Source organism: Lissotriton helveticus, chromosome 2_1 (genome assembly GCF_964261635.1).
Source record: "Lissotriton helveticus chromosome 2_1, aLisHel1.1, whole genome shotgun sequence".
NCBI classification, from domain to species: Eukaryota; Metazoa; Chordata; class Amphibia; order Caudata; family Salamandridae; genus Lissotriton; species Lissotriton helveticus.
The window spans coordinates 844,895,334-844,910,186 of NC_136059.1; the positions used below are offsets into that span (position 1 = coordinate 844,895,334).

Here is a 14,853-nt window from a genome sequence, read left to right on the forward strand (position 1 = left end):
TCAAAACCCTGCCTCCATAAATCCCCTCAGATTGACTAAACCTATCCCTTGATTAATGAGCCAGTTGAGCAAGGTTCGTCTTCCATACCTCCAAACGCTGGAATCAGTTCCCTCTAAAATAAGAGTCCTCAAAGACAGAAACATCCTAAAGCTCTAAAAAGAACTTTATACCATAGATGGCTGATGTATACTGCTCACTTCTCTAGATCCGAATGTGCCTTGAAACTTTTATTTACATAGTAAGCGCTGTAATATATATATATATAAAAGAAAACATAAGGAACATGTTGGTTTAGCAGCAATCAAAAAACTGTAAGGGGGAGAGAATAATCATTCAGAATTGACACAGCAGCTAACCGTGCAGGTGGGGGCGGTGGGTCCAGGTGGGATTTCGATGGGCGATACCGAAGGAAAATTAAATAAAAAAATATATTTTTACATTTTCCCCTCGTCGTCGTCTGTCGAAACCCACGCCATCCGGCCCCACCCCTCTTACCTGCACAAGTCGCAGCTGAATTTACACCCAATATTACCGGTGTCACAAAACAGAAAAGCTTGCATCTACCAAAGTCTCTTTCCAATTGAACCGTTTTATAACATTTTGTTGCTTTTTTATCATGGGATCCACATGTTTGGGAACTTGAGGATGTATGCACATTACAAAAGCAACAATTAGTTCTGCCACCAGAAGAGGAGCTCCTTGTCTTCCTGCCTGCTAGTGCTGCCATTCGTCAATTTCGACAACGAAAGGTTCTCTCACATTGATTTTCCCGCTGTTAGCAATGACGCAGTCTTGCAAGGGGTGATCCTTTTCATCTGTCGGTTGAAATTCTATTGCATGCACCACGGACTTATCGAAAATAAAAAGAAAACTACGTTAGTCTCTTTTAATCAAAATACAACAAAGGGAAAACAAATTAATCACACAGTTTAGTCTTATTAAAACATAAATTTCATCTAACAGGCTGGTTCAGGTCAGAAGTGTGTTTACTCATACAGGGAACCGCTTATTAATCCTCGTATATCAGGGCTCAAAGTGTGACCTAATATTCAAACTTTACTATTTTCTCTCTATGGTATTCTCACCCCAACTGAAAGCAATACAGTAAGCCAAGGTCAGCTATGTCGGACATCGCCAGTTAGTAAATATAAAACATAGGAACCGCTTTGTAGAAGGCTTTTTATTACATTGTTATATAGACGTTAATGGGATCTTATTGATACTTTATATACAAATGTTTCCTTCTATTTCATACTTAATTGAACTATTTTTTATCCACCACTAAGTTATGTTACACCATTTCAAACAGCTTAGACATTGAAATATTGAAGTTTATACAATTAAGGAGGAAGTAGAATACCCCAACCCAATGTAAAACCAATCAACAGTAGAAAAAGTGCGGTATCTGATAGATAGTTGGGCTTGCATATACATAATCTGTGTTATCAAAGATGCAAAAACATTGATAGTCTTGTGAAACGTGAAGAGGCAGGCAAAGCTGCTTATATATTTGCTGGATTCAGATAGCCACTTTCAGATTGGCTAGGTGGAATAACTAATGATCCGTTTAAAATCAACCCCAGTGGCAAGTTAATTCTTTAGGTGGAGCACTTTCTGTGACTATTCCTACGAGACTTTATAGTGGTAAGAAATACTGCTTACCTTCCACTCAACCCTTTTCCCTCAATTGATAAAATACATTAAAAAACATTAACATAATCTAACATTCAGACTGATAGGAATTAAATTGTGCGTCCACCTTTTGCGGTTGAAGAGGTTGGGCGCACAATTTAATCTTCCACAGAAGGAGATGATCAGACTAATTTGAAGTAGTAAAAAGTGAGTTCATAGAGCGGCTCTAAGATTGTTGTAATCGTCACAAGGAATAATCGTTTTGGCCCTGCTCCCCACAAAATATTATCTGAAAGAGGTTTTGTTACAATGTCCTTATCCCAGCTGAATTGTGGGAATGGAGGAGGCCAATGGAAATGTACGTTTTAACCAAGATAGCTTTCGCGGGTGCTGCTGCGCGTCTGGGGTCTCTGGTGGGTCTGGAGGGCCGCTGTTGGGGCCGCTGAGCCCGGGACCGAGGGGGTGAGTGTGCAGGCTGCTTGAGCATCGCGGGGACTCAGTCATCCAGGAGTCCCTGCGCGAGCCTGCACACCTGGGCGAACTTGATCGATTGGCCCCGCCTATATTAACGACCTGTCAGCGCTGTGCGGGAGCGCGCCGGGCTAAGCATGGGCAAAGGGCGGGCCCTCTGTGGCCCTCAGAGGCCCAAGGAGACTGGACTGGGCCATAGCCCCTGGTCGTCAACTGATCGTTATTCATCAGACCTGTAAGCCCGCTTTGTCTATACTATTGTCCACCTGTAGCTTCTGTATGCGACTCCCATTGTTGTCTTCTACTAATGCAATAGGGTATGTAAAGTGGATCCTGTCTTTGTTGTTTCTTAGCTTTACCCTTTTTTGTACATTGCATACTCAATGGAATGCCGTGAAACTAGAAGTATGGCTGCGGCGGGAGTTAAAAAACTGACTGGAACTCTTGACGATTTTATCGTTCGCACTAACTCCTTAATAGATCAAGGAATTGTACTAATGGAAAGAAGGGTTTCCCAAGATCTTGCTGCAGCAAAAAGGTCATCTTTGGGCCATATTGGTTTTGCGCGCACCCCGACACCTCTTTATGCACTATCAATACTGCGTTGACCCAAGCAGAGATTCATAATGTTACCTGTAGTCAGCCTGCAGCACCAGACCTTACTTCTACCGATGCCCAGCTCCAAACCCAATCTGATTCTAGCCCAATAGCTACCCTGGCCGATTCCAAAGCCGAGAAATTCATTACTCGAAAGAGGGGGAAGCGGGAGGGGGCTATTCCCAAGCGTAGGCAGTCCAATACCACCACCCCCAAAGCCAAGAATGCCAGTGTAGTAAAACCCGGAAGCACCAATATTAACACTAGAGAGAGGGACAGCATAGAAGAGGTGAGGGAATCCGGTGATTCTGCTAGGAGTAACACTGGGAGAGGTCCGACCTGAGACTATACGATTACCCTTGATAATCCTTGATGACACCATTCTGGATGACACCCTGGCTGGTATCCTTGAAGATAGCCCTATAGTTGATAGGTCGGGGGCCGGTAGTCTAGGTGGTCCAGCTGGTGAGGATGAACCCTTAGTCCACGCCCTGACAAGTGTTATCAAAACCTTACTTGCTCCCCTAGAAGATAGGCTTCATGGAATAGAAAAAAAGCTCCAGGAACTACATAAGGACCTAAGACCCCAGGAAAACTACGTAGCTAATAGGGCAACACATGCAACAGCCCCAGCTAGTAACTCCCAGCATGTGAACAAACGCTTAGCAGTGGTAAAAAATAATACACCCAAGACTCCACCTCCGAACCGCCCCACTCCTGAGTGCAAAAAAGGGAGTGTTCAGCCCCACGCATTAGCTGAGTCTACTAACCAAACCAAGTCGATTAGACTCGCTGCCCCCACCCCAAACCAGGATCTAACTCACCCTGCAAAGAGCCAGAAACGTCGAAATATTAACCTACCACCAGATGCCTGTCGCTATGTGATCATTCTGACAGGGGTACCGGAATTGGCCCCGTCATCTGTAGAACCTTTCCGGGCGCTTAACTACAAGGTAAAGTAAAGTCCACATTTGTAAAGCGCACAATCACCCGTAAGGGTCTCTAGGCGCTGGGGGCCGTCGGGAAGATTAAGCGAGCTATTGCCCAGAGTCACATGGTGCTGGGCTAACCTGCCGCCGGAGCCGGGGATCGAACCGTGGTCCCCAGATTCCAGCGTCAGTCGCCCTGGCCGCGGCGCCACACCTCTCCCCTGGTATGTTACTGGCTAGCTAATAACCATCCACTACCACCCAGCACCTGTAGTAACATTCTAATGGTCGAGAGAGCACCTTGGGTGGGTCCCAATAGAAAAACATTGCAGGGGGACTGTGTTGTAGTGACATTTGAGGATCCCCGAACTGTGGAGTACATTTGCATGGGGAAACCTGGGATTAACGGCACTTCAGTGGTGGCTAGACCATTGTCCTATTTTTATATCCCCGAGGAGCACCCTAATAATGGTTGGAGTTGGATGAGGGGCACCAACCATGTCCGGGGAGGGAGGAGGCATGAGGTGCGCAAGGTCTTGAACTGCTTTACCCAAGGTGGTGGTGGAGCGGAAGGATGGAACTTGATACAGCGCAGAGGAGGGAGGCCTAAGTACGGTGGTAATCAGTATAGTGGCGAATGGTATGGCCCCCAATTTATCCCACCCCTTATCCCTTGTTACAATCGGTATAGTGCACTGGAGGATGTCGATTGACTCCTGGAACCCCCAGAAGTCTACCGGCCTCCCATAGTTCCAACCCCGATTACGGAAATCATAGCCAGCAGTCCACATAGGCCAAATGTGGACTGTGGTAACCCACTACCAGTGCCCTCCTCTTTGGTAAGCAGGGGTGAGAATCCAAAGGCCCAGGGTATTGACCACACCTCGTGTGTGAGAACTGAGGTGGACCACTTTGCCCTGCTGGATACTAGCAATTTCGGGCACAAGGAACTGATAGCCTTTGTTAACCCCAGCTCTCCGACCCCCTTCGATGGTCACGGCAATGAACCTGTTACACCATATACCAATGGCCAGAGTAGCCATTTGAGTGTCATCTCCTGGAATGTCGGTCTTGGGAATAAAACAGCACTTTCCGATTGGAACAAACGAATTGGAAGGTATGACCTGTGTATCTTCCAAGAAACATGGTGTCTGGAACCGGTGTATAAGCCTGGATATTCTACTTTCCATGTTTCAGCTATTTCCTCTGGACGGGGTCGCCCGTCTGGCGGCTTGCTCGTTTGGGTTAAAATCTCTTTAAACTGTAAGATCACATACTCTCCCACTACCTCCAATGATATGATGAGGTTAACGATCCGGGTTCCCCAAGCCCCAGTGACTCTGGAAGTCTTTAATATCTATGCTAGAGGTATACCAGGGGGCGGTAAATTCCCAACCATTGCCATACTCGCAGACTCTCTTTGTAACTGTTCCCCAAATACTTTACCGCTAATTGCTGGCGATTTCAATTGCACCTTCGAACCGCTGGCCGTTGATGGTCCGATAGGTTTATCTGAGGAAGATGCGAGATGGGGAATCCCGCAATTGACGACTGCGCCAATTAAAAAATGGACACCTGTCATTATCCAAATGAACGCCTTGGTGTTGGAGCACGCTCTGGTAGCAGTGAATGGGCGCACGCCTTCTGACTTTTCTGGTGCTTGTACCTATAATAGGGTTAGTTGCCCCAGTAGAATAGATTATATTTTGGTTGATAAGAGACTGTGGAGATATGCGTCAGATATGGCAGTTATTCCATCTATCCATAGTGACCATAATCCACTATCCCTTAGCTTGTGCAACCTGAAAACTGTGGGGAATTCCCTGTTGAGTAACGGATTAACAATGGCAACCAGAGAATTAGTACCCTCGAACTGTAAAAGATTCATCAAATGGCATAAACTTGCCATTAACGAGCAAAAGACTTATGCCCTGGGGGAGATCGTAAGAGATCAGACAGAGAAGCTTTTTGCACTCTGTACTGACGATCCGGGTTCTGTCCAGGTTAACACGGTCTACATGGATACAATTGACAGGTTGGCCGCTCTCTTCCTTGACGTACGTGGGGCAAGTCAATTGAAGCGCAGGAAGCCCACAGCTAGGTGGTATAACCATGAATGCAGAGGGGCTAAGTCCAAACTGATTTGTGCCATCAAAACCCGAGATCCCACCAAGGTTCGTTTGGCCCGAGCTGTGTATAGGCGCGCACTATTAGTGGCAAAGAGGGCTTGGGATGATTCCCACTGGGAAGAGCTAAAACTGGCTAGCCAGAATAGGAACGGCGAACAATTCTGGGCCTTAGTAAGAAAAAGCAACGATGATGGCTTAGATCCATTACCAATCATATCACGGACAGGGAATGGTTCGACCACTTTAGGAGACTGTACGCCGGGGCAGGGGCTCCGGAGAAGAGCGAACCTTTAGTAGAATGTATATTACCCCTGTACGATACAACCTTATTTACTGACCCTATTGGGCAGACTGAGGTTGAGTGTGCGGTCAGCAAAATCGTCCCAGGCAAGGCACCGGGCCAGGATGGCATTCCCGGTGACCTGTTCCGTGCCAGCCCCAAGCAATGGGCCAAGTTCTTTTCCCTCTTGACTAATGCCCTCCTCCTTGGGTCTCCAGTCCCAAGCTCATGGAAGGGGGCTGAAGTGATACCTATTTACAAGAAGGGGCCAAGGGGCGACCCGGCCAACTATCGTCCGATCAGCTTGATCGATGCTGGTCAGAAGGTGGTTGGCAGAGTCCTCCTGGAAAGGATTCTCTCTTGGGCAGATGAGAATAACATCATCTCCCCCTTCCAGGCAGGTTTTAGGGCCTGTACAAGCACTGTAGATCAGGCTTTCAGGCTGCTATTACTCCACTGGAAGACAGTATCGATCGGTAAGGGCAGTTTGTACTTGGCCTTTATCGACTTGAAGACCGCGTTCGACCTGGTTCCTCGAGGGCGCCGGTGGGCGGTTCTTTATGAGATGGGGTTTCCTTTGCCCATTCTGAAACTGTTGGCCCGCATGCATGATGGAACGTATGCATGCATCCAGTGGGGCACACAGGAGCAGAAAACTGCAAAAATCACGGTGAATAGAGGTGTCCGCCAAGGATGCGTCTTGGCACCGACCCTCTTCTCTTTATTTGTTAATGGGGTGGTTTCTTTTTTAACTGATATTGATGCTGATGCCCCTAGCTTGGCCGGTGTGAAAGTTCCAGCCATGCTTTTTGCTGATGACATGCTACTAGTCTCCAAAACGCCCATGGGGCTTCAAAAATTGCTGGATTGGTTTTGTGTTTTTTGTAATTTAAGGGGCTTGGTTATCAACACCTCTAAAACCAAGCTCCTCTATTTTAATCACTGTAGGAAAGCCAATGCCCGCTCACACTTAATGAAGAGCAATTGGAGCGGGTTAAAATGTTTGACTACCTTGGGATCAGGATATCCGACCAACTCAAATGGAACCCCCACATTGAAAAAAAGGCCTTAAACCACAAACGGGTTGTGGGTGTCATAGGCAGGGAGCATAGATCTTCAGTATCAAGACCCATAGCTCCCGCTTTGGAGATTTATTCTGCAAAAGCAGTAGGTAGTTGTGACCTGGGGGCGGGGTCCCTGTCCCGAGGGCGACTACCCTCTGTCGCTTCATCCGTGCTCACCTCTTTGTCATCCCTACAGCAGCCTGTGGACTGGACTGGGGCAGCGCCTAGGGAGGCGGTCAGCTCGAGAGAAGAGGACGGTTACTGTTTCTTTAATTGGACTGAGGACTTTGAGGACCATGCCCCCAGGCCGGCTGTGGACCCGGAAATAAAAGTTGAGACGCCGGAGGCAGGGGTGTGTTCATCACCCGGAGGAGTTGGAGATTGGAGGAAGAAGAACGAGGAAGACGCGAGCCAAGAGTACAGACCCGGTGACGAGAGCGAAGAAGAAGCGAGGACGGAGGAAGAGGCGAGCCCAGCGGTAGCTGCGCCAGGAGGCCAACGACACGGCGCTTCGCCCAGCCACACTTCAAGGGAAGTGTGGCTAACCCAGGTACGGGATCGTATCGTGGGCTGGGCGGGTAGACGAGGCTTAAAACCTCCGTAGTGCACCCGTTAATCGTTCTCCCTTCACTGTACCCCTTCCCTACTGCACGCCGCCACTTCGCTTTTTGCTGTGCTGCACGTGTGTGTCCCCTCACAAACCCTTCCCAAACAAGCTCGGCACTCCTGAACGTCTGCCTGAGACGTATTTCTCTTTTGCTTTCCATATCTCCTGCACCCGGACACCGCCTGGCAAGATGGACGGGACTACAGGACCCAGAGTTCCAAACAAGGGCGGAAGACCCGGGAGTGAGAACAGGAAGGAGAAGAGCTCGCCTGTACGAAGAAGCACGAAGCGCCCCTGCCGTACTATCGCAATCCCCCCCAGCAGCGCAGGCGTTTGTTTAAAGCAATAAAACCAGCGTTACCTGCACGTCCCGAGTATTCGTTTCCTTTGGTCCCGCCACAAGTGGTGGAGAATGCGGGCAGCCAACTAGCCATCTGTCAACCCAAGATGGAAGAATTGTTGCAGACTCTGGTAAAAGGTCAAGAACAATTGGGATGGGCCGTAGAACAACAACTCACAGCCGCCCAGGCTGACAGAGAGACCTTTAGGAACACGGTAGCCACACAGATGGAGGGACTACAGAAGATCATAGGTGACACCGCTAGTCCCGCCCATAGAGAGCCCAGAACAATCCAGCCCACGCCGTCAGGTATATCCCTGCAAAAGTATATCCCAGGGGATGATCCGGATGCGTTCCTGACCAATTTTGAGAGGGTGGCGTTGGCCTGTGGGTGGCCGATTGAGAAATGGCCGTTCTTCCTTGCTCCTCTCCTGACCAATGAAGCACAGGCGGCCTATCAGGTGGCCAACCCCGGGGGACAGACCCCCTACGGCCAGATCAAAGCCATCATATTGGACCACCTTGGAATGGATAGCGAAGCGTACAGGGTTCGCTTCAGGAAGGAAAGGGGGACACCTGGAGATAATCCAAAGACTCTGTTTTTCAGAATGAAGATGGCGGCCGACAAGTGGCTGACTCCCCTAACAAGTACCAAAGAGGAAATAATGGACAAAATATATCTAGAGCAGTATCTAGAAGCCCTCCCCTACGCCACCCAAAAATGGCTGAGGCAGCATTCAAATTTGACTACCGTCCAGGCGATGGAGATGGCGACTACTTTTTCCAGGGCCCAACCCAAGACCCTTCCGATAGAACCTGAAAAACCGAATAGGCCATCACCCCGGTTTGTAAAGAACACCCGACCACCACCTGGGGTCCAGCCGTTCAGACCCCTTCTTAGCGTCCAGCCAACAAGATCTCTAAAACCCGAGGGACAGCTATTTAAGGGGCCGCAGTGCTTCGAGTGTGGGTTGTGGGGCCACATAGCCCGGATGTGTCCCCAGCGCAGAGTCCCTCCCGAAGAGCCGATGGAAGTCGGTTACCTACCAAAACCGATCATGTATTCAGCGGAATTAGGAGGTGCCTTTTATGTAAGTGTATGGGTGAACGGGACAAGGGCTAAAGCACTATTAGACTCCGGCTGTAAACAGTCGGTAGTACAGGGGTCCCTGGTGAGAGAGGGACAAGTCGTCCCCGATACTCTGGTACATATCAAATGTGTCCATGGGGACGTAAAATCTTATCCGGTTGCATACATTCCCCTTCTAATGCCCGACGCAAAGACGATAGTGGTTAAAGTGGGGGTGTTGGAGACTCTACCTGAGGAAATCATCATAGGGACGGACAATCCCCATTTTTTAGAGACATTTGGGAAGACATTAAAAAGAGAGGCCTATGCCGTGCCTGCAACCGCAATGGTAACCGCCGATCCATGGGTTACGGATAGGAGCTTTAAGTTTGCGCAGGCGAATGACGCTAGTCTATACAATGCCTGGGAACAAGCCCATCACACCCAGGACGACAACCCTGCCAGGTATCCCCGTTTCATGATCCAAAACGACCTGCTGTATAGACAGGGGAACCCCACAGACGCTCCGCAGTTGCTGGTCCCTCAAGATTTCAGGGAACAAATAATGTACTATTCCCATACTCACTTATTAGCAGGACACTCCGGAACGGAGAAGACAACCCAGAACGTGCTACGCTACTTTTACTGGCCAGGAGTGTACAAAGACCTCAAAAACCATTGTCAGGCATGCAACATATGCCAGAAGAGGAATACCACCCGTCCTCCTGCCGTACCCCTGCAGCCGCTGCCCATATTAGGGGTACCATTTGAGCGGGTCGCCATGGACCTGATTGGTCCACTCCCAAAGACGAAGAGGGGCAACAGGTACGCTCTTGTCATAGTGGACTATGCGACAAGGTTTCCGGAGGCATTTCCACTCCGAGCCCCAACCACCAAGGCCATAGCGGATCGTTTTCTTGAGCTGTTTTCACGGGTCGGTTTTCCGAAGGAAGTGATCACCGACCAGGGCACCCCTTTCATGTCCAGACTCATGAAGGAGGTTTGTGCTCTGTTGAATCTCCACCAGATCCGGACCTCGGTGTATCACCCCCAAACGGACGGACTGGTGGAACGATACAACGGTACCCTCAAGACCACCATGAAGAAAATGCTGTCAGTAAACGGAAGCGAATGGGACCGAATCCTCCCCTTGGCCTTATACGTAATAAGAGGACAACGACAGAGCAGCCTCGGATGCTCGTCGTTTGAGATGTTATATGGCGACAACCTCGGAGTCTGCTAGAAATGACTAAAGAAGCATGGGAGACGGAACAACAAGGCGAAGCCAGGAGTCTTCTCGATTATAGCCAGGAATTGAAGAATTCCCTGGGAAAAATCCGAGAGCTGGCCTACTCCCAGCTAGAGAAAAGTCAGGTCAAACAGAAGACATGCTACGACAAAGGGAAGAGATGGAGGAGATTGGTTGTGGGGGATTGGGCTCTGGTCCTCCTACCATCTACCACAAAAAAATTCCAGACCGAATGGCAGGGTCCCTTTCAGGTGCTAGAAACCATTGGGAAAACGACCTATAAATTGAGGATAACAGCCAGAAAAACACAGATATACCACATCAATATCCTGAAGAAATGGATAGGACCACCCCCTCTTGCCCATCATTTCACCCTGCCCACAGGGTCAGGGTCCGAGACAACGTTGGAACATCTCGTCATCAATGAGGACCTCCGTAAAGGCCAACGGCAGGAGTTAGATGAGACGCTACGACCCTTTTCCCATCTGTTTTCGGATCGACCAGGAAAAACGACATACATAGAACACAGGATAACAACACCAAAGGGAACCATAGTGAAACAGAGACCCTACCGCATTCCAGCGGCGCGAAGACACGCCATCCAAAAGGAGGTACAAGAGATGCTACGCATGGGAGTCATCTGACCCTCACGGAGTGAGTGGTCATCCCCGATAGTGATGGTCCCGAAACCCGACGGTAGTACGCGCTTTTGTATGGACTTCCGCGCACTGAACGCCGTATCGTCCTTCGATGCATATCCCATACCACGCATCGACGAATTAATCGAGAAACTGGGTCAGGCGAAGTACATAAGCACGATAGACCTGACCAAGGGATATTGGCAGGTACCCCTCAACGAAGAAGACAGAAAGAAAACCGCGTTTGCCACACCAGACGGATTGTACGAATTTAATGTGTTGCCCTTCGGCCTACACGGAGCACCAGCGACGTTCCAGCGCTTAATGAATAACGTCCTGCGAGAACATCAGGCTTTTAGCTCCGCGTATTTGGATGATATCATCGTGTTCAGCGCCTCCTGGGAGGAACATCAGCAACATCTAACCGCCATTCTGAACCAACTCCAAAAGGCAGGACTACACATAAATTCCAAAAAGACCAGGATGGGTTTCCAGAAGGTTAAATACCTGGGATATCTACTGGGACACGGTCTAATCGAGCCGCAAATCGAGAAAATCAGAGCCATTGCTGAGACATCGTTTCCGCAGAACAAGAAAGAGATGAGGGCCTTTCTCGGGTTGATAGGATACTATCGCCGGTTCATCCCATCCTTCTCCGACCTAGCAAGTCCCCTCACCGACACCCTGAAGAACGATTACAAGCCCGCGGGTTTCAGGACTCCCACGACTGCCATGTGGGCCGCCTTTGACACGTTAAAGAAATCCATCACCACGAGTCCCGTGTTGCGGTCCCCTGATTTCACAAAACCGTTCATTCTCCACACTGACGCATCCGACTATGGGGTGGGGGCGGTGCTGTCACAACTGTCTGAAGAGGGCACTGAGCATCCGATACTTTATATCAGTCAGAAACTGTTTCCCCGGGAGGTCAAATACCCCACCATCGAGAAGGAATGCCTGGCCATTAAGTGGGCGGTGGATAAACTACGATATTATCTGGAAGGGCACCCCTTTACCCTTTATACCGACCATGCCCCTTTGACTTGGATGAGCAGGAATAAGTCCAACAACCCAAGGGTCCTTCGCTGGTTTCTGACGCTACAGCCATTCGCATTCACGGTATGTCACCGGAAGGGCAGGGACAATGGCAGCGCTGACTACCTCTCACGCTACCCTCTCCCCGATCGGGAGATTCCTGGGGGGGAGGTGTGTGACCTGGGGGCGGGGTCCCTGTCCCGAGGGCGACTACCCTCTGTCGCTTCATCCGTGCTCACCTCTTTGTCATCCCTACAGCAGCCTGTGGACTGGACTGGGGCAGCGCCTAGGGAGGCGGTCAGCTCGAGAGAAGAGGACGGTTACTGTTTCTTTAATTGGACTGAGGACTTTGAGGACCACGCCCCCAGGCCGGCTGTGGACCCGGAAATAAAAGTTGAGACGCCGGAGGCAGGGGTGTGTTCATCACCCGGAGGAGTTGGAGATTGGAGGAAGAAGAACGAGGAAGACGCGAGCCAAGAGTACAGACCCGGTGACGAGAGCGAAGAAGAAGCGAGGACGGAGGAAGAGGCGAGCCCAGCGGTAGCTGCGCCAGGAGGCCAACGACACGGCGCTTCGCCCAGCCACACTTCAAGGGAAGTGTGGCTAACCCAGGTACGGGATCGTATCGTGGGCTGGGCGGGTAGACGAGGCTTAAAACCTCCGTAGTGCACCCGTTAATCGTTCTCCCTTCACTGTACCCCTTCCCCACTGCACACCGCCACTTCGCTGTTTGCTGTGCTGCACGTGTGTGTCCCCTCACAAACCCTTCCCAAACAAGCTCGGCACTCCTGAACGTCTGCCTGAGACGTATTTCTCTTTTGCTTTCCATATCTCCTGCACCCGGACACCGCCTGGCAAGACGGACGGGACTACAGGACCCAGAGTTCCAAACAAGGGCGGAAGACCCGGGAGTGAGAACAGGAAGGAGAAGAGCTCGCCTGTACGAAGAAGCACGAAGCGCCCCTGCCGTACTATCGCAATCCCCCCCAGCAGCGCAGGCGTTTGTTTAAAGCAATAAAACCAGCGTTACCTGCACGTCCCGAGTATTCGTTTCCTTTGGTCCCGCCACAGTAGTGCACTGTACGGAGCAGAGCTCTGGGGCTTCAATAACGTTGATTCCCTCGTAATGGCCGAGAATACATTTTATAAGGAGCTTTTGTCTGTCCCTAAGAGTACCCCAAGCAAACCCATTCAATACGATCTTGGACGCAGATCTATCAAAGATCTTATAACTCTGCGTCCGCTTCTTTATTGGGCCCGCCTGTGGCGTACACCAGAGCTAAAGAGCTACGCAGACGGCCTTAAAGAAGTCATGAATTTGCAGGGGTCTCACAAAATTGCTTGGCTTTTCAAAGTGAAGGAGCTCTTAATGGCCATTGGCCTGTGGGCTATATGGGAATCCAGTGCTTTAATATCTAAACTGGAGGTTAAGCGGGCATACTGGTTGTGGGTCGATGCCCAAGAATCTAGAGCGGATAACCTAGGTAGACTCACAGACGAGTTTCGTCTGCACAAGACAGTACCCTTGCTTGAACCCTACATGGACTTCATTAGAAAACCCAAAGATAGGGCCCTATATATCCAGTTTAGAATGGGAACTCTATCAGTCCGCGAACGCACCTCTAAATGGAACCCCCCCATCAGACACCCGCCACCTGCCCACACTGCAGCACTGAAATGGAAACCATCGCACATGTCTTTTTTGTCTGCAGTGCCTATAACAGGCCTAGATCCAAATGGCTAAAACCAGTCTGTTGACTACTTGAGACTAGAGGCTATGCCCCAGCGTTAAGAATCTTACAATCCGATCCCAATACAGTACTGGCCTGTGGGGTAGCAAAATTCATTAGCTGGGCGTGGGCGATTAGATTCAAAGCTATATGATGAATTTTTCTCTGACAATCCCCTGTTATATATTTTTTAACTATTCCAAAACTGTAAATTGTTTAATGCTGTTTTATCTTGCCTTTTAATTATTTATTAAGTGTTTTAATTAATAACATGAATTGTATTTTTATTGTTCTGTGCTTTTAAGATATTTCAATATCGAATAAAGCTTTGATGAAGCACCATCTGGGCAGACCCAGTTTAAGCGCATAGGTCTACTTTGTGGTCTAAGATGCTTGACTTGAAATATTAACGGGGCTTCTTTACCTACACCCAGATAATTACGCTCAGGTCCATCCTAGCTTGGAGCAAGTGCACTAAACAATATTATAATTAGCAATTACATAAAGCAGGTGTGTGATCATCTCCACCGCTCTTTCATGTACATTTAGTGAATCTCCCAGCAAACATAGCCAGGATTGAATAATTCCTGGCTCTTTCAAGCAGCCTTCCAATTTACCACCTAATGTTCAAGGATAATATGGTGTTAAGGGCCAGATGATAACTCATCTCCAACGTACACTGATCACGCTTGGGTGCTGTACAAAAAGTCCAAAATTAAATTTGTACAAAAATGTTAACATTATACAAATTGCAAATTAAAAACATTTCAAAGAGGGAAAAAAACAATGTAAATACACAGAAGCAGATTTAACAACAAGATCTACTGACATTATAATTATTCCGTACTGCAAGGTGTATGGCAATCCTGCTGGGAGTAAATATTATTAGGTGTACAAAATACAGACATTAGGAGACATCAGAGCAGATTTACCAGCATTTTGCGCTGTTTGCACATCACAAAAGTGATGCACACCAGCACAAAATATTTTTTTTATGATTTACTTTCCATCGTAAAACTCTTTTGTGCTGGAAATTGCCTAAAAGTAACGCAAAGTAGCATCAAGCACAGCTTTGCATTACT

At 48.9% G+C, this 14,853-nt stretch overlaps 1 protein-coding gene across 1 annotated transcript in view; it reads right to left on the bottom strand.

Annotated features, from left to right (window-relative positions):
- Positions 1–213: 213 nt before the first annotated feature.
- Positions 214–14,853, bottom strand: part of PPIC (peptidylprolyl isomerase C) — a 152,947-nt gene continuing 138,307 nt past the window's right edge. The window contains exon 5 of the mRNA XM_078675574.1: positions 214–850. Within this exon, the coding sequence (XP_078531700.1) occupies positions 716–850 (135 nt within the window). The 3' untranslated portion in view covers positions 214–715. The remainder of the gene's footprint in view (positions 851–14,853) is intronic.